This window comes from Sander vitreus, chromosome 6 (assembly GCF_031162955.1).
Source record: "Sander vitreus isolate 19-12246 chromosome 6, sanVit1, whole genome shotgun sequence".
Lineage (NCBI taxonomy): Eukaryota > Metazoa > Chordata > Actinopteri > Perciformes > Percidae > Sander > Sander vitreus.
Window position 1 is genome coordinate 1,167,900 of NC_135860.1, and position 20,211 is coordinate 1,188,110.

The 20,211-nt window shown below is 47.0% G+C and overlaps 1 protein-coding gene across 5 annotated transcripts in view; it reads right to left on the bottom strand.

Moving 5' to 3' along the window:
* The window catches only part of dennd4b (DENN/MADD domain containing 4B), an 81,201-nt gene that overhangs the window by 21,167 nt on the left and 39,823 nt on the right, over positions 1-20,211 (bottom strand). For all 5 annotated transcript variants that reach the window (XM_078251997.1, XM_078251999.1, XM_078251998.1 and 2 more), the window contains exons 6-16: positions 17,859-18,100; positions 15,440-15,506; positions 12,939-12,997; positions 12,649-12,793; positions 11,450-11,625; positions 10,454-10,554; positions 9,377-9,592; positions 7,447-7,592; positions 5,969-6,102; positions 5,005-5,119; positions 1,003-1,209 (exon numbers count right to left, since the gene is read on the bottom strand). In XM_078251997.1, coding sequence (XP_078108123.1) covers positions 1,003-1,209; positions 5,005-5,119; positions 5,969-6,102; positions 7,447-7,592; positions 9,377-9,592; positions 10,454-10,554; positions 11,450-11,625; positions 12,649-12,793; positions 12,939-12,997; positions 15,440-15,506; positions 17,859-18,100 — 1,608 coding nt within the window. The remainder of the gene's footprint in view (positions 1-1,002; positions 1,210-5,004; positions 5,120-5,968; positions 6,103-7,446; positions 7,593-9,376; positions 9,593-10,453; positions 10,555-11,449; positions 11,626-12,648; positions 12,794-12,938; positions 12,998-15,439; positions 15,507-17,858; positions 18,101-20,211) is intronic.

Consider the following 20,211-nt stretch of genomic DNA (forward strand, 5'->3'; position numbering starts at 1 on the left):
CACACTCAGACAGTGTAGCTTTATGATATGAAACATGTAATCACTAGCTATGATTTCATCCACTTGTCAATCGAATTACCTGAAGTTCGCTTAAAAACATTCGGAGCAGTTAACCATAGTCCTCATAAATCCACCAGAGTTTAAAAAGCCAACACAAAGACAGAGGAAGGGGACGGACATCTGGCCAAAAATGAGTGACGGCATTTCCGGCAGCACCGGAGCAATCCCGGAAATGAAACGTTGTTGATACAGACCACTGGTTCTCAAGCTTTTTTCAATAATGTCCCCCTTTGAACAGTGTTTTTTAAGCCATGTACCCCGTAACCAGCGTGAATGACTTTTGGTAGAAAAAAAAGTCTGTATAAAGAGGAAGAATACAGCGATGTCAGCGATAGATTTACTAAACAACAGCCTTGGACCTGGAAAACATTTAGATGATGATGGAAAAAGGAGACAAAACCTGGAAAAAGACGGTAGAAAGAAGGAAGGAAGGCAAGAATAGGTCGATAATAGTAACAACAATAAAAAGAAACACAGTAGAAAGAAGGAAGGAAGGCAAGAATAGGTCGATAATAGTAATAAAAACTTTGAAAAAGCGACAAACTTCGAAAAAAGTGACAAAAAACTTTGAAAAAAAAAAAGACAGTAGAAAAAAGTAAGGAAGAACGGCAAGAATAGGTCAAAAAAAGCGACAAACTTGAAAAAAAAAAAAAAGACAGTAGAAGTAACGACAGCCTTGTAACTGAAAAACATTTTGCCAAAAATCTCCCGTACCCCCTGCAGTCCTCCAAAGTACCCCTAGGGGGACACGTACCCCCTGCTGTCCTCCAAAGTACCCCTAGGGGGACACGTACCCCCTGCTGTCCTCCAAAGTACCCCTAGGGGGACACGTACAAACACCATTTGATATAGACTATCAGTGGCGTGGAGGCACAACAACAGACCCAAAACCCAGAACAACGTCCCCTGTAGCGGCGACCTTTGACCCGGCCAGCGTCTCACCTCGTCCGGCAGCACCACCTTGCGGTTCTCCATGTGTTTGAGGACGTCGTAGGCCGTGTGCAGCGCGCGCACCTTGGCGCTCTCCGCCCGGACGAAGGTGGGCAGGTAGATGAACCAGAGGCCGTAGCAGTGACCCAGCAGGCACTTGGACCACATGTCCGACACCCCTGAGTACTTCTGAGCTCGCTGCTGGGCCAACTTGATCTCCTGGGAGGGAAAACACAAGCTACAATCAGATACTGGAGGTGGGAATTCAGGGCTGGGCCATCATTTAATATGATAATGTGTCGTCTTCCAATGGAATCATATCGTGATGACATCATATATCAAGATATAGTGATTATACAATTAAGTTGTTCAATACATAACACTCAAAAAGCATAAAGACAAAACTTAAAGAGCTCATATTATCCTCATTTTCAGGTTCATAATTGTATTTAGAGGTTATATCAGAATAGGTTTACATGGTTTCATTTTCATAAAATGAGCTACCAAGTGAGGCATCTCACTTCTGTTACATCTTTGTTGGGAGTCGCACATGCTCAGCACCTAGGTAAGGACTACTAGCCAGTCAGAAGCAGAGTATGAGGGCGTGCCCTGACAGTACCTAGGTAAGGACTACTAGCCAGTCAGAAGCAGAGTATGAGGACGTGCCCTGACAGTAGCTAGGTAAGGACTACTAGCCAGTCAGAAGCAGAGTATGAGGATGTGCCCTGACAGTAGCTAGGTAAGGACTACTAGCCAGTCAGAAGCAGAGTATGAGGGCGTGCCCTGACAGTACCTAGGTAAGGACTACTAGCCAGTCAGAAGCAGAGTATGAGGGCGTGCCCCCTACAGTAGCTAGGTAAGGACTACTAGCCAGTCAGAAGCAGAGTATGAGAGCGTGCCCTGACAGTACCTAGGTAAGGACTACTAGCCAGTCAGAAGCAGAGTATGAGGGCGTGCCCCCTGACAGTAGCTAGGTAAGGACTACTAGCCAGTCAGAAGCAGAGTATGAGGGCGTGCCCCCTGACAGTACCTAGGTAAGGACTACTAGCCAGTCAGAAGCAGAGTATGAGGGCGTGCCCTACAGTAGCTAGGTAAGGACTACTAGCCAGTCAGAAGCAGAGTATGAGAGCGTGCCCTGACAGTAGCTAGGTAAGGACTACTAGCCAGTCAGAAGCAGAGTATGAGGGCGTGTAGTTACAAAAACGTTTAAAAAAAACGCAGGAAAAAAAAAATCAACAAAGACATTTGTCGAAAAAGGGACAAAAACTAAAAAGTTGCATGGTCATTTGGAAGACAACACAAGGGATAATTGTACGAATACATATAATGGATAGTGATGATGAAGCGGTACGTGGGTCAAAAAGGTTGGGAACCCCTGATTTAAATAATCTGGTTAAATGAGCCTTTATCTTGATTTATACTTCTGCGTTAAATCGACGTCGTGGTTACGTACGTAGGTACGTGGCGACACAGACCCTACGCCGTAGCCTGACGTCACCTCTTGAAAAATGTAACTACACGTCGCAGCGAAGCACGCCGCTCGGCCGTGGCTTGGTAGCGTTGCAAAGCAACGGCGTAAGTGACGCATAGCGTAGATGCGTGCCTGATCGTGCGCCTGGCCATTCATACCGGATGCAGATTTCTACGTGCCGGTCACAAAACGATCCTTCTCTCTGTCTCTCTCTCATAGAAAGAGACAGGATGAGTGGGTAAAACTGTGGTAATTGTAGCCTATATGTTGCTGTGTGTGTGTGGGTGTGTGTGTGTGTGTCTCTCTCTCTCTCTCTCTGTCCGTGTGCCTGATCGTGTGTCTCACTGTGAGAAGTCAAGACAGCCACCATCACCATGAACCTGTAAAGTATCCGGCTGCCCTGTGGTCTTCCTGTATGTGATTTCCTGCCTGGTTTAACGCAATGGATCGCGTATCACGCAAGAAATAGAGGAGACGCCGAAACTATCGCTGCAGCGCGGGCCGACGCGGACGCTAAGCGCCCGGTGTGGCCTGACATTTCCCCCCCGACTCATTTCCTGGTTCTCCTTCTCCATAAACAACATGAAATCAAGGAGAGGGTTAACTTCTCCTGCTCCAGATTTCCCACCGTGGTCAGAAAGAACAGGGGAGACTCTTTGTATCTCGTCACACACACACACACACACACACACACACACACACATGCACGCACACACGCACACACGCACTGTATAAACTTCAGGCTTTGTGGGCTACGGCGAAAACTCTGAGTGGAGCCTCCGCACAACCATGAATCATGCTTTAATCTTCCATTCCAGTGATCTAAAAATGACTTCTGTAGTTGATGTGTTTAGACCCCAAACCCTCTCACACTCACACAGTCTGTGGGCTCTGAATATTGGATGAGCAGTGAAATATTGATAGTGATTCATTAAAATAAAATGATACACAGTAAGACTGTTAACAATGCTCCCCCTGTGTTCTTCATTCAGGGAGATCTGGGTCACAATCGTAGACACCCGGCGCCACGACGGGGCAAAAGGGGGCTTTGCCCCCTCAGTTGTATTTTCTGCCCACTTGTAAAACGTACAAACACAACAACACAATTACTATTACTAGGTCTCCATGTCGTCTTTATCCCAGGGGGCTTTCAACTACTAACAATGTAATCCCATCTGTGGCGATATTTGAAACAGAGAGCGAGCGCTCCTGCTGTCCTCTCACTTCATTATATGTCAATGATTTCAACCCACCTTATAAAAACCACCAAGTAGCCTACAACGCGTATTGTTTACACGTCTTTTGACAAGGCGGCTGCATCATCAGAAGCTAGAGCGAGCTAGATTTTGAACATGAGTGAAGGAGAATCGGATCGGGGAGAGATCAATAACCTGTCATCTTCATCTGATGACGAGGAGCGCCCAGCTCGCCTTTATCATCGCAGCGCGGCCACCCTCAGACGCTGACGGGACAGGTGCCTACAGTTACAGTCCAGCGATACACATCCTAGTTGGAAATAACTCATGTAACGTTAGCAGTTTCTAAGGTTGGCTTACTGCACTACCTAAACACTATTACGGGACGGAAATGTCTAACTGGGAACGCCTGTATGGGTGTGTGTGTGTGTGTTCGATCTGTAATGAAAGAGCCTAACAGCTGGAAACCACCACAGGCGTAAGTGACGCATAGCGTAGATGCGTGCCTGATCGTGCGCCTGGCCATTCATACCGGATGCAGATTTCTACGTGCCGGTCACAAAACGATCCTTCTCTCTGTCTCTCTCTCTCTCATAGAAAGAGACAGGATGAGTGGGTAAAACTGTGGTAATTGTAGCCTATATGTTGCTGTGTGTGTGTGTGTGTGTGTGTGTGTCTCTCTCTCTCTCTGTCCGTGTGCCTGATCGTGTGTCTCACTGTGAGAAGTCAAGACAGCCACCATCACCATGAACCTGTAAAGTATCCGGCTGCCCTGTGGTCTTCCTGTATGTGATTTCCTGCCTGGTTTAACGCAATGGATCGCGTATCACGCAAGAAATAGAGGAGACGCCGAAACTATCGCTGCAGCGCGCGGGCCGACGCGGACGCTACGCGGACGCTACGCGCCCGGTGTGGCCGGACACACTGGATAACATGGGCGCCGAAATATACGCGGCGCTTACACGCGCGGTGTGTTCCAGCTGCAAAGCTGATAAACTGACTTTTAAATACTTACTTTGTCAAGTCGTAGTTACTATTTGAAAAAATAGATGAAAATGGGCAACATAACTGCTGACCATGTTGGGAATGCGGGTAAATTAGTTATTTTAGCCTGCTTTATGAAGAAAAAAAAATCTCCCCCTCGCAATTTGTACTTGCGGCCTGGTCTATGGTCAGAATGAGTATGTTTACATGTACATAATATTTAGCTTTTTGCCCTTTTTTTGAAAAAGACAATATTCCAAATAAGCTCTGTACGCGGCTAATGAAGGAGATAATTCCCCTTTGATTGCCGCTTACATGCAGGTTAGACATATCCATATTTTTAAAAGCTGCGTGTTGTTGTACCTGTTTGGTGCGGCGGGGGGCGGGGCTGCTGGGGGCGCTGCCCTTCGCCGGGACCCGGAGCTGGTCCTGCGTCCGGTCAAAGAGCTCCGGCCTCAGGGTGGGGAAGGTTTCATAACTGGACACACGGAAAGAAAAATCAGAACACACGTAAAGTTAAACACATAAAATACAGTTAGTGTTGCAGTTAGTCTGGCATTGCCAGCTCTATCTCCGCTGCGGACAACGTCCCAGTTAAGCTTGATTAATGGTTCTGCTGAGGCTCCTCCTCCTCAGTTGCGTGGCGGCTGCCAGAAATGTCAGAAACATGTCTGACGCAGCGCTGCTGCTGCTGCTAGCCTTGTCTGTACACATGTATGTTTCCCGTTGATAAAATGAAATAATAGCGTGTTCTTCAACTTTATTTTGAAAAACAAATAGGCTCCAGAATATTTTCGTTCTGTATTGACAGGTGCAATATTTGAAAATCGATAATTATTTAGTATTATTTTTTTAAATAACATTTATATCTGCATTTATGTCAAAACCTCGAGACTTTCAAACATCAACATGTCATTTATTAGTATATATTCGTGTCAAAATGACATATTTTCCTATTCTTTTTTGCCTGGAAACGCTTCTCCACGTACCTACGTACGTAACCACGGCGTTGATTTAACACAGAAGTATAAATCAAGCTTTAGAGATCAAATGCCGTAAACATATTCTTTGTCGATCTTTACATCATTCCCTGACAGAACCAAGCAGGCCTGCCTTGTTGCACCATCAAAGTGTTCTTCTAAACTTGACATTTTCAGCGTGTAGCTCGGTAGCTCGAAGGTTGTCGTTTCCCGACGAGAACGGCAACACACAGAGAGCGGAAGGCGAGAGGGACATGGATGTCAGGCCATTATCCTGTAAATGGACTTCCGTTGATCCAGACTATGTGGCAGTTTAAAGACCTTTTTCATAATTGAGTAATGTGTACCTGTAGACTGAGGGACACTCGGAGCCGTCAGCTTCCTGCGGTTCTTCAGGAGGCATGATGAAGACGGTGTGTTCGCCGCTGTGACTCTCATCCAGATCGATCAGCCTCACCTCCTCCGGCTTCTCCACGTCCACCTGGAGACAGACAACAGGAAATACACCGATTAAACTATGCATGTAATATGTTATTTATCATGTTTTCTTGGCTCAGGCCTGATTGAATGACCCAAAAAAAGTTTGTTTGTAGTTTTTATTTCTTAAAAACGTTATTCTTTTCTTTAAAGTGCTCATATTATGCTCATTTTCAGGTTCATAATTGTATTTAGAGGTTATATCAGAGTAGGTTTACACGGTTTTCAAAAAACACCATATTTTTGTTGTACTGCACATTGCTGCAGCTCCTCTTTTCACCCTGTGTGTTGAGCTCTCTGTTTTAGCTACAGAGTGAGACATCTCACTTCTGTTCCATCTTTTAGGTAAGGACTACTAGCCAGTCAGAAGCAGAGTATGAGGGCGTGCCCTGACAGTAGCTAGGTAAGGACTACTAGCCAGTCAGAAGCAGAGTATGAGGGCGTGCCCTGACAGTAGCTAGGTAAGGACTACTAGCCAGTCAGAAGCAGAGTATGAGGGCGTGCCCTGACAGTAGCTAGGTAAGGACTACTAGCCAATCAGAAGCAGAGTATGAGGGCGTGCCCTGACAGTACCTAGGTAAGGACTACTAGCCAATCAGAAGCAGAGTATGAGGGCGTGCCCTGACAGTACCTAGGTAAGGACTACTAGCCAGTCAGAAGCAGAGTATGAGGGCGGGCCCTGACAGTACCTAGGTAAGGACTACTAGCCAGTCAGAAGCAGAGTAGAGGGGGCCCTGACAGTACTAGGTAGGACTACTAGCCAGTCAGAAGCAGAGTATGAGGGCGTGTCCTGACAGTACCTAGGTAAGGACTACTAGCCAGTCAGAAGCAGAGTATGAGGGCGGGCCCTGACAGTACCTAGGTAAGGACTACTAGCCAGTCAGAAGCAGAGTATGAGGGCGTGCCCTGACAGTAGCTAGGTAAGGACTACTAGCCAGTCAGAAGCAGAGTATGAGGGCGTGCCCTGACAGTAGCTAGGTAAGGACTACTAGCCAGTCAGAAGCAGAGTATGAGGGCGTGCCATGCTAGCAGCTAGGCGAGCATTATAACGTGTGTTCCAAAGTGACCACGTTTGTCTCTGAAGTAAAGGCTGGACTACAATAGAGCTGTTTGGAGCAGTTTGTGAACAGTGTTTTCTGTTGGAGATGGTAAGTCCCTTTGGGGGGGACTTTGGGCTTTTTCACTTTGTAAACCTATTACATGCACAAAAAAGATATACATTATATAACACAATAAAGGAAAAGAAGCCAAAAAGTATAATATGAGCACTTTAAACTTTACCGTCTGTAAAAGGTGCTAAATTAAAAAAGTAACATTATTACAAGAAACGTATTATCATTACTCTGACCTTTTGGACGCACTCGTCAAAGAACTCGAGGCAGGCGTGCCGGTCGCTGACAAAGGAGCACTCCTCGATGAACTGAGTGAACATCTGCGTCCTGGTCAGCTGACTGTAAATCTTCTGCTGTGTTCGATCCCGAGACTTCAGGAACCCTGCAGAGAGACGCCGACTCACCCATCAACATCACACCTGATACATAATACTCATCCTGTGTGACTGAGGCTACATTTACATCGCTATGTTTTGATTTGTAAACGGTGTGTGTACATAAATGTTTTTATCTCCAGTAGAAGATCTAATCTGTCTAAACTAACACGCCCAAACCAAAATATCTCATCAACATTCTGGTATACTGGACATAAACAGGAGGCAGCGTGTATACGGGTATACACCCGCTGCTGGTAGTTGTCATCGTAACGTTAGTAGCTTAGTCTCAGAGAGTGAGATGTTGTTAAGACCCAATCAGGAGGAGAAACGTTGTTGCCAAAGGTCTCCGTTTGCGGCCGTTAAGACTGCAACACGCCAGAGCAGGGGGAATGAGAGGGGGGAACGTAGAGCAGGGGGAATGAGAGGGGGGAACGCCAGAGCAGGGGGAATGAGAGGGGGAAACACCAGAGCAGGGGAATGAGAGGGGGAGCCAGAGCAGGGGGAATGAGAGGGGGAAACGCCAGAGCAGGGGGGAATGAGGGGGGAAACACCAGAGCAGGGGGAATGAGAGGGAACGCCAGAGCAGGGGAATGAGAGGGGGAAAGCACCAGAGCAGGGGGGAATGAGAGGGGGAAACGCCAGAGCAGGGGGAATGAGAGGGGGAAACGCCAGAGCAGGGGGAATGAGAGGTGGAAACGCCAGAGCAGGGGGAATGAGAGGGGGGAACGCCAGAGCAGGGGGAATGAGCAGGGGGAGAAAGGGGAGAAACACCAGAGCAGGGGGGAATGAGAGGGGGAGACACCAGAGCAGGGGGAATGAGAGGGGGGAAACACCAGAGCAGGGGGAATGAGAGGGGGGAAACACCAGAGCAGGGGGAATGAGAGGGGGAAACACCAGAGCAGGGGGAATGAGAGGGGGAAACACCAGAGCAGGGGGAATGAGAGGTGGAAACGCCAGAGCAGGGGGAATGAGAGGGGGGAACGCCAGAGCAGGGGGAATGAGAGGGGAGACGCCAGAGCAGGGGGAATGAGAGGGGGAGACGCCAGAGCAGGGGGAATGAGAGGGGGAGACGCCAATGTAAATGGAGCCCAACTGTCGTGTTGCTCCTACGGTAAAGAAAGATTGCTGCTCTGCTCGAAGAGAGGCCTACTGACAGATTTGTTTTGATTTTTAAAGCCTGTGACCTACAGTATGTGTTAATGCCGGCATGCAAACCAAACTTTCTCCGGGATAGTAAGAAAAGCTGAACTTGGTGCCACAGTAATTTGTGGTTTGTCTGTCAAACATTTGGTCCAAAAGAGGCCGCAGCTTTTAAGTCAAAATCTGGCCATATCTGAAGTAGAAAGGCAACAATCAACAACTACTTTGACTGTTGATTCATCTTTGAACAAATGTTTCATGTTCAGTTTCCTGTGTGTCAAATATGGACAGTTCTTGCTTTTCTCTGATTTATATCATATTAAACTGAACATTTAAAGACATCATTGGACTTGAGAAACTGGGAGAGACGTTTTTGTTTTACTGTTTTCTGACACTTTATATACCACATGATTAATCAACAATTCTAGAAAATAACTGGCAGATTAATTAGCTTATTTTTCAGCTCCAGTGCGGTAGCATGCACACAAACACACACGCACACAGAGATACACACACACACACACTCGCAGACAGACAGAGACACACACACACATACACGCAGACAGACAGACAGACAGACACACACACGCACGCGCACACACACACACACACACACACAGACAGACCCCCTCCCTCTACTGGTGCTCACCCTGCAGGTTGAACAGGGAGCTGCAGTCCGTGGCGGTGTTCGACGGCGCCTGGGTGATGGGCAGCAGGAAGGTTCGGTATCCGCGCAGCAGGCAGCTCATGAAGCGAAGGAACGCCTCCTGGATCTCCAGCTCCAGCTGCTTCTGGCTCCGGTAGATCTGATCGCAGTCCGTCCACAGGAACTCCAGCATCGCCTCCTCCTGGACGGGGGTGCAAACTGCAGCGACAGGGAGGAAAACACAGCAGAGTTAATACGATTTCAATTATCTAATGATGTCAAAAAACATTCTCTGCTAAAAAGTAAGTCAGTCTATATAAGATATTTAACATATATTTAAAGGTGCTCTAAGCGATGTCGCGTTTTTTTAGGCACATACAGCAAACATCTCCTCACTATCCGCTAGCTGCCTGTCCCCTGAACACACTGTAAAAAACATCTCCTCACTATCCGCTAGCTGCCTGTCCCCTGAACACACTGTAAAAAACATCTCCTCACTATCCGCTAGCTGCCTGTCCCCTGAACACACTGTAAAAAACATCTCACTATCCGCTAGCTGCCTGTCCCCTGAACACACTGTAAAAAAACATCTACTCACTATCCGCTAGCTGCCTGTCCCCTGAACACACTGTAAAAAAACATCTACTCACTATCTGCTAGCTGCCTGTCCCCTGAACACACTGTAAAAAACATCTCCTCACTCAGAGGGAAACACCAGAGCAGGGGGAATGAGAGGGGGGAACGTAGCAGAAGATATTCATTTTTAAACCAAAACATAGCAATGTAATGTGTAATGTTAAAGCTTATATCTTCCCACTGTCCTGGGAACGCCTCAGGATCCCCAACTCATAGATGGTTAATGGGGCTCGGGAAAGTTTAGGGTCCCTTGCTGGAGGTGCTGCCCCCGCGACCCGACCCGGGATAATCAGTTGAAGATGGACGGATGGACAAAACGTCCTGTGCAGCGCTAAGCTTTGTTTTTTCATTAGTTTTGTTTTGTTTCGCCGTTTTCTGTCTGAAGCACTTGTCACTTTATTTTGAAATGCGCCTTGTGACTGACAGTTTGGAGCCGCCACTCACTCTTCTCCAGAGTCTTGTGGAGGTTGGTGAGGGTGTTGAACAGAGTCTTGCCGGGCTTCCTGGGTAACGATTGCCATGACAACGGCTTCTTGTCGTCCGACCTGAGACACGAGAGGAGGAGGAGGAGAGGAGTCAGACAGATGTAATAAGTAGGTTATTGGGGTTATGCATATGTTAGTAGTGCAATACATGGGCTGTTGGATTGTACAATATGTCATTGTGTACTACATAGGTTACGTGGAAATGTGTCATTTGTGCAATATGTTAGATGTGCAATTTGTAGCAGATATGGGGACTCGAGTCTGAGACTCGGACTCGAGTCCCACTTAAGTCACACAAACAGTGACTTCAGAAATGACTTGCGACTCGACCGAAAAGACTTCAGACTTGACTCGAGCTTCGAGACTCGTCAACAACATGTTTTCATGCAATTATTGCTTTTTTAAAACCTAAATTTATTCATGACTTTCTATTTTCTTTTATTGCCGCATATACTGTACGTTGGGGAAAACGTATGACGAGCTGCATGTCCCCTGCCCTTTGCCATAACGTGCCACGTAACGCATGCGTTATGCCGTATGTCCCCGTCTGAAATTGGGCCGGTAAGGGCCGGCCTGGCCAGGGCCGCATTTTTATCCCAGTCCGCCGCTGAGAGCATGTGTTCCTTTCCTTCATCCCGTGTGACAGCCATGTCTGAAACTCCGTCTGAACTGTTCGGCACATGGAGCAGGCGCACCAGAGACCTGCTCCATGTGGATTCAATTATTTAATCACGCTGCTCTTCTACACTTTCCAAATGTTATCTGACCGAATGGACCATCTCATGTCAAGGAATTTCATGCCGTCTCCTTTGTGTCATATTACATATTATAGCTAAAAAAAAGTGAAATGAGTTACATTTATTTTAACTTTGATTTGTTGTTTTAGTTTTATTTCTCTTTGAAGGTTTTAGTTTATTTTCCTTTTCTATAATAACCCTGGTAACCACGGACTCACTGGAAGATGGTGTTGGTGTCCAGGTCGACGCACACCACATCAGTGGGGGGGTCGTACAGGTCGAAGTAGCTGGAGTGGACGCCCACGATGAAGGGCATCGGCGCCAGCAGCACGTCGGCCATCTGCAGCGGACACAGAGGGATGTAGGGACAGATCCAGCGCAGAGGGAAACTCATCTGGAGACACAGACAAAGAGATTATTATACTGACCTTAATTAATACTGTCAGCGTGTGTGTCTGTGTGTGTGTGTGTGTGTCCGTGCGTGTGTGTCTGTGTGAGTGTGTGTGTCTGTGTATGAGTGTCTGTGAGTGTGTGTGTGTCTGTGTGTGACTGTGTCCGTGCGTGCGTGTGTGTCTGTGTGTGAGTGTCTGTGTGTGAGTGTGTGTGTGTGAGAGTGTCTGTGTATGAGTGTCTGTGAGTGTGTGCGTGTCTGTGTGTGAGTGTGTCCGTGCGTGCGTGTGTGTGCGTGCGTGTGTCTGTGTATGAGTGTCTGTGTGTGTGTGTGTCCGTGCGTGCGTGTCTGTGCGTGAGTGTCTGTGAGTGTGTGTGTGTGTCTGTGTGTGTGTCTGTGTGTGAGTGTGTCCGTGTGTGCGTGTGTGTGCGTGTGTGTGTCCGTGTGTGCACATGTGTCCGTGCGTGTGTGTCTGTGTGTGAGTGTGTGTGTGTGTGTGTGTCCGTGCGTGTCTGTGTGTGCGTGTGTGTCTGTGTGTGCATGCGTGTCTGTGTATGAGTGTGTGTCTGTGCGAGCGTGTGTGTCTGTGTGTGAGTGAGTGCGTCTGTGTGTGAGTGTGTGTGTCCGTGCGTGCGGGTCTCTCTGTCTGTGTCTGTGCGTGCGTGTGTGTGTGCGTGTGTGTCTGTGTGTGTGTGTGTGTGTGTGTGTGTCCGTGCGTGCGTGTGTGTCTGTGCGTGCGTGTGTGTGTGTGTGTCTGTGTGTGCGTGTGTGTCTGTGTGTGAGTGTGTGTCTGTGCGAGCGTGCGTGTCTGTGTGTGAGTGAGTGAGTGCGTCTGTGTGTGCGTGTCTGTGTGTGCGTGTCTGTGAATGCGTGTGTGTCTGTGTGTGTGTCTGTGAGTGTGTGGTTGTGTGTGTGTGTGTGTGTGTGTGTGTGTGTGTGTGTGTGTGTGAGTCTCTGTCTGTGAGTGAGTGAGTGAGTGCGAGTGTGTGTGTGTGTGTGTGTGTGTGTGTGTGTGTGAGAACTTACGGAGACAAGGGCCTCGCTGACGGAGGTGAGGACGTCGGGGCGGAGCGAGTGCAGCAGCAGTTTGCTTTCGGCGAGGACGGCGAGCAGCAACGTGCAGGCGTTTTCTGGACCGAGGTTCTGCAGCAGCTTCAAGAAGCTTGCACCGCTGTCAGACACACACACACACACTTCATTTTTGTTCATTTATGAATACTTGAACTTGTTGTTTAATGGCGACTGAATGCCTTTTTTTCTTTTTTGTGAGTCACTTTGGATACTACACCGTTGTGTTGGTACTGCAGTAAACTGACCTGAGCGGGAGAGGAGAGGAGACCGGCTGGCAGAGCAGCAGTTTGTCATGCAGAGAGAGCTGGAAGAGAAATACACAACGTTCATAAAGAATACAGAGCATACACACACAGACATGTTGGGCTTTAAAAGTGATTCAAGAAGTAATTTACTATTAAATGCACAACTTGTTTTCATAGTTTTGGCTTTCGTTCCATCAGTTATGAGAAGATTTTGCTCTCCAACTTTATTCTTGGAAGGGGAATATAAATTGAACAAATGAAAGCACAGCCAGCTGTCAGACAGGTTTTAAACAAATAAACCGTTTATGTAAACCGCCTGTGAGTTAATACAGGAAGAGAGAGTAAATGCAAATGTCTGTTATCTGTAGGTTTTGACTAAATGTTAAAAGGGTGGGCTGCGGTATTTTTACACCTGGACCCTATGTTCCCATGCTGTTGTTTTTCTAAGTGATTGATGGGAACAACAATCTTTGAAATTGGTCTAGTATTAAGCAAGACAAAACGATATGTCAATGTAACATTAACAGGGATTTGCGCACCACAGTCAGCGTCCACTAAAAGTTCTGTTTCTGCCGCTGACAGACTCAGATTATTATTCTAAGTGTCTGACAACATTATGAAAGGATCCCTACAGAGATAGACCTTTTAGTTAAAGAGTAAGATCATTTTAGTTTAACATGAAACAGCCCCGAAATCACCATCACCAAACTACACCAGACTCCATGTAAATAATCAGGACTTTTATCATCGTAAAACACACTTCATTCAAAGTGGACAGAAACTAAATAAAACTACCAAAAGCCGTCTTGGTTCATCTTTCCACTGTTCCAACAATCACCACTCTGGTTTGGTTGAAATAAACACTTAATTCACCCATTTACATGTGGAGATATGCTGGCTCTATACACGCTAAAAGTCCTGATTATTTACATGGAGTTTGGTGGAGATATGCTGGCTCGATAAACCCTAAAAGTCCTGATTATTGACATGGAGTCTGGTGTAGTTTGGTGATGGTGATGGTGATTTCGGGACTGATTCATGTTAAACTAAAAGGATCTTACTCTTCAACTAAAAGGTCTATCTCTGTAGGGATCCTTTCATAATGTTGTCAGACACTTAGAATAATAATCTGAGTCTGTCAGCGGCAACAACAGAACTTTTAGTGGACGGAAACTGACGCTGACCATAGTGGCTCCCGACTGCAGCGATCTTGCTTAATACTGCACTAATTTCAAAAAAAGGTTGTACCCGTCAGTCGCTTGGACACAAAAACAGGGAAAATAGGGTCCCGGTTGGAAAATACTTAAGTGACCCTTTAAGGTTTAACAGGTAGTTTATTTGTTTTCACTTACTACAAATCAGTGGGTTCAAAACTTTGACACTAAATGGAATCTAATGTGATCGATCCTCGTCTTAGGTTTGTTTCTCTGATGGATCCAGCTGCTGTAAATCTGAAGTTGGTGAGTTAAAAGTTCTTATAACTGACCTGAATGACGACCAAAATGTTTCAAGTGTGGCTATTAAAAGGTGCACCATGAGTTCCTGCATGGTTTCAGCGCGATTTCATTTTTTGTCTCAAATCGTAGGCGTCTCTCTCCTTGATCCGCTAGCTGCCTGCCCCCTGAACACACCGTGAAAAAGCCCGGTCTCGGGAGACAACACAGGGGTACTAGGGGCACAGGCTGTGCACCAAAATACAACAAACCACGTTCCAGCCAATCACAGACAAGATGGTTGGGGGAGGGGGTGGGGGTCTCACCCAACCATCTTGTCTGTGATTGGCTGGAACGTGGTTTGTTGTATTTTGGTGCACAGCCTGTGCCCCTAGTACCCCTGTGTTGTCTCGAGACCGGGCTTTTTCACGGTGTGTTCAGGGGGCAGGCAGCTAGCGGATCTACGATTTGAGACAAAAATGAAATCGCGCTGAAACCATGCAGGAACTCATGGTGCACCTTTAATATACCTATTATTATAATAACATTCAAAGATGATCCCGACACAAACAAACACTAAATTATTGACTCATTGTTTCGCCCACGCTACGATACAGTAATGATGATCCACCTGCATGCAGCTGATTGAAATCACGTCTAAAACCTGATGAATCATCACTAAATTATGTTTTGATTGGATGAATTATGTCAAGAAATGTTGCCCGCTAATTGGAAACGATCAATTTGGATCGACCGCTCCTGATTTTTGACACAGTTACCGAGTTCAGGTTGCGACCAGATGACCGCCTACACCCTGTTGGAGGAGGAAGTAAAAGGAAATTAAAAGTCTGGTTTCCTCTGCTCCTGGTTTTTATAAACCTGTGATGACAAATACATGTTATTCTTCTCTGTGTTCAGATGTTGTGAAACTGATTTGCTGCAGGTTTTCCTTTTTTTCCCCCCCCTCGCCATACTTGTGGACTTCTAAAGTCATACTGTATGTCATTTTTGCCGACCTGATGTAGAACACAGGCATCACATTTTCAAGGTTTGAGTCTCGGCGTGTACCTGAACGAGGATGCGAGGCCGCTGGGGGGAAGGAAACGGGACGTTGTGCATGAAGCTGGAGATGTGTCTGCAGAGAGAGAAAACATCAGGGGGAAACACAGTCAGTCAGTCACGGTTTTTCCTGCCTTTATAAAAGGTTTAGGTGCAGCACCCGAGCCCTAAAGGCCCAAACCATGGACTGTAAATACTAATGGACAGCGTATGTGTGACGTCTCCCATTGGTTTGTGGCGATCTGCTATCAGTCGTCGAGTTTGCCGTTACAGGCGCAGCCATCCTGGTTGCAGATGTGAGGATTTTAGACGAGGAGAGAGGGAGGAGTGAGGGAGGAGAGGAGAGAGGGAGGAGTGAGGGAGGAGAGAGGGAGGAGTGAGGAAGGAGAGAGGGAGGAGTGAGGGAGGAGAGAGGAGGGAGTGAGGAAGGAGGAGAGAGAGAGGGAGAAGAGGAGTTAGGGAGGAGAGAGGGAGGAGAGAGAGAGAGGAGGAGAGAGGGAGGAGTGAGGGAGGAGAGAGGGAGGAGTGAGGAAGGAGAGAGGGAGGAGTGAGGGAGGAGAGAGGAGGGAGTGAGGAAGGAGAAGAGAGAGGGAGAAGAGGAGTTAGGGAGGAGAGAGGGAGGAGAGGAGAGAGGGAGGAGAGAGGGAGGAGTTAGGGAGGAGAGAGAGGGAGGAGAGAGGGAGGAGAGAGGGAGGAGTTAGGGAGGAGAGGAGAGAGGGAGGAGTGAGGGAGGAGAGAGGAGGGAGTGAGGAAGGAGAAGAGAGAGGGAGGAGAGAGGGAGGAGTTAGGGAGGAGAGAGGGAGGAGAGGAGAGGAGAGAGGGAGGAGTGAGGGAGGAGAGAGGAGGGAGTGAGGAAGGAGAAGAGAGAGGGAGGAGAGAGGGAGGAGTTAGGGAGGAGAGAGGGAGGAGAGGAGAGAGGGAGGAGATAGGGAGGAGAGAGGGAGGAGAGAGGGAGGAGAGAGGGAGGAGAGAGAGGGAGGAGAGAGGGAGGAGAGAGGGAGGAGTTAGGGAGGAGAGAGGGAGGAGTGAGGGAGGAGAAGAGAGAGGGAGGAGAGGAGAGAGGGAGGAGTTAGGGAGGAGAGAGGGAGGAGAGGAGAGAGGGAGGAGAGAGGGAGGAGTTAGGGAGGAGAGAGAGGGAGGAGAGAGGGAGGAGTTAGAGAGGAGAGAGGGAGGAGAGAGGGAGGAGTGAGGGAGGAGCCATACTAGTTACTAGTTACGTTACGTTACACACTTTCACTCCCAATCTGGATGCAACTGCTGCTGAAAGCTAGCCTACAGCATTCAAGGTAAGATTTAGCTTCGCTAGGTTTTAAATATATCTTTGTCCCATAGTTATATTACATATAAGACAGGCCGCGGACTGTCAATCACATCATAGCCACGCCCTAAAACACGCCCTGCTTTATCCCCGATTTTAAAATCAACGAGAGAGACCATAATTCAAAAAATGAACATCATTCTGTGTTGCAGAAGACTTAACGGATCGGACAATGGCGTTTGTCCGGCATCTGCTTGCCTGCCCCAAAGTCCAAGTCACCGCCACGGGAAACATAGAAGGGTGCGTTTCAACCCGTTGGATGTGGGTGAGCCCTTGTGGGACCATTGTGTGTTTGGATGTGGATTTGAAGGCAGTTTTCAACATCACACAGACTTCTCGTTATAACGAGAAGTCTGTGTGATGTTGCAGCACTTCGCTGAACCGGATGCTTTGTCCATTAATATTAACCAGTCCCTCCAGAAAAACGTGATTATGCGATCGCATAATTCAATGCATAATCAGCCAAAGTCTGCATATTTATGCGGGGGCTGCACTTTTTCAAATACGCCGCAGTTTCTCCCCAGAAATTGCCAATTTCCGCGCAAAGGCAAGGCTCCGCGAGGCATTAGGAAGTTTAACTACACCAGAAGTATATTTAAATGACACTTGCCTGATGGAAACTCCTCTCGGCTGCTACCGCGCTGTCGCGCAGTACTTCCATACTACTACATACTTCTGGTGTAGTTACAAACTTTCTAATGCCTCGTTTTATAAGTACAGAAACTATTTGTACTACTGTAGAAGTTTGGTATCATTCCGGGCATTATTAGTGGGGTCATTTACGAGATACAAACGTGGATCCATTAGCGCCTGCACTAAGCTAACCAGCTGATAACGCTAACTCCACCAACGTTATAACAAGGGAAAAAAGCTTATGGGGGGGTGTTTGGCTCGAGGTCAAGGTGCAAAGCAGCCTAGGGTGAAATTACTCCGAACCATCACTTTAAGATCTGTTCATTTATCGCAAGTAACATCGGTATCGCGTTATTCTACAACGTTATCGCATATCGCATCTTTTCCTCATATCGTGCAGCCCTACCGATAAATAACGGATCAATAAAACGGCAGCAGATCTGATTTGGTCTGTAAAAGAAAAATGGGAGCACTGACTTTTCGAGCGGCAGGACGTGGGGTCCGGAGATGGAGTATCTGTAGATGAAGGTGAGGAACTTCTGGAAGACGGTGAAGAAGGGCCAGTGGGAGAGGACACAGATGCTCTTCTTCACCTGCAGGCTGCGGTTGGTGATGGGCCGCCGGTCCACCACGCTGAGCAGCCCGAGCCGCACGCTCTGCCGCTCCGACAGCAGATCCCTGGAGAAGGACTCGTAGAACTGGATGGCTGCTCCATAAACCTGCGGGGGGGGAGCAGAGGCTTTCACAGACAGACACAGACACGGCTCGAAATAGAATAGAAATAGAGACTTAACAGGTCTGTTAGAAAATTATGACTACTCTTTTCTTTTCTGTTAAAGCGTAACTCTCGCCAAAATGCTACCTAGGGTCTTTTTGTGAATGTACCCGAGTCAAACCTTCGTTTAAAAGCATAATTAGGACGGAAACGCCACTTTTAAGATGTACCGTATTCTCATTTTTGGGTCAAATGGCCTTCTGAATGGGAGTGCTGGGGACACTTTTATGCTAGCCTCAAAATATCTATTTTTAAACCACTAAGAAGGCTCGACACAACATGAGACTTTGCTCCAAGTATCACCAGGGGCTCTACACCTTAACCACAGCACTGACAACATTGGTTGGTACCCAGAGTTTACTAAAAAGAAAAGTTTTCACATCTCACCGTAGGTCGCGTTGTTTCCGGCCGCTACTTCCTCGGCAGTCAAAATGAGTCGATATCCGAATGCGAATGAACGGACTCCGTATGAGGCTCCTTTTTCAACTACGAGGTCAATATTGTTTTTCAATAACGACAAAACAAGAAATAATCCGTGCATTTATATGGAACTAAGCTTTAGGAGCTTTCCATCTTTACTCCCCTCCCTGTTACGTTGCATTCGGAAATCAATCGTTTTTGACTGATAAAATGGCTGCTGCCGAAACAACGAGACCTACGGTGAGTTGTTGAAAACCTCTCTTTTTAGTAAACTCTGGGTACACAAACAATGTTCTCAATGCTTTCGTTAAGGTGTAGAGCTCCTGGTGATACATATATATGTATCTGGTGATATATATATATATATATATATATACACATATATATACACACATACATACATATATATATATATATACACACACACACACACACACACACACACTTGCAGCACGAGGCTGGCGAATTTCAAGTGAACGCAACATCTGTCATACGTTCCTCTCCAGTGAAATACAGACACACTTTTACACTGTTTAGCTGTCAGCTATTTAAACGTGTTTACACCAGCTGCTAGCGGTAACGGTAGGTTAACGTTACCTGCTGCCAAGTGTAGTGTTAACTAGCTAACGGTAGGTTAACGTCACCTGCTGCCAAGTGTAGTGTTAACTAGCTAACGGTAGGCTAACGTTACCTGCTGCCAAGTGTAGTGTTAACTAGCTAACGGTAGGCTAACGTTACCTGCTGTCAAGTGCAGTGTTAACTAGCTAACGGTAGGCTAACGTTACCTGCTGCCAAGTGTAGTGTTAACTAGCTAACGGTAGGCTAACGTTACCTGCTGCCAAGTGTAGTGTTAACTAGCCAACGGTAGGTTAACGTTACCTGCTGCCAAGTGTAGTGTTAACTAGCTAACGGTAGGCTAACGTTACCTGCTGCCAAGTGTAGTGTTAACTAGCTAACAGTAGGCTAACGTTACCTGCTGCCAAGTGTAGTGTTAACTAGCTAACGGTAGGCTAACGTTACCTGCTGCCAAGTGTAGTGTTAACTAGCTAACGGTAGGCTAACGTTACCTGCTGTCAAGTGCAGTGTTAACTAGCTAACGGTAGGCTAACGTTACCTGCTGTCAAGTGCAGTGTTTACTTCCGTGACATGCGGCATTGTTTAGGTTGCCTCTAACGTCCGTTTTCCGAGCATCAGAGAGAAGCGCAGGCATTTCAGTGGCACCGAAATCCGCGTTGCAATTCAGTCCAGTAGATAACGGTCGTTGAGGGACTGGTGCCGTATTAGCACCGGGTCTCGGACCCCCCTGCCCCCCACAAAATAGAAACTCTTTGGATCTACACGATTCACGTGGATGACATTTTCCCTTTCAAAACGGCGATTTTCTGTACTTTGCTGTGAGTGCTGTAAACTGGCTCCTTGCTTGCGCAAGTAAAAATTAACTTTGAGAAGAACTTCAGTGATTCTGTCTATTCTTTGATACATAATTATCTTAACAAGGTCCAAAAGGATCCAGCTTCTAAAGAGGTACCTCTAACTTGTACTGAAATACTTCACACTACTGATTTCAAAACACCTTTCAGTCCTTTCTAACATTTCATTTAATCAGTCTAACAGCCTGAAATGTGTGCATTAGAG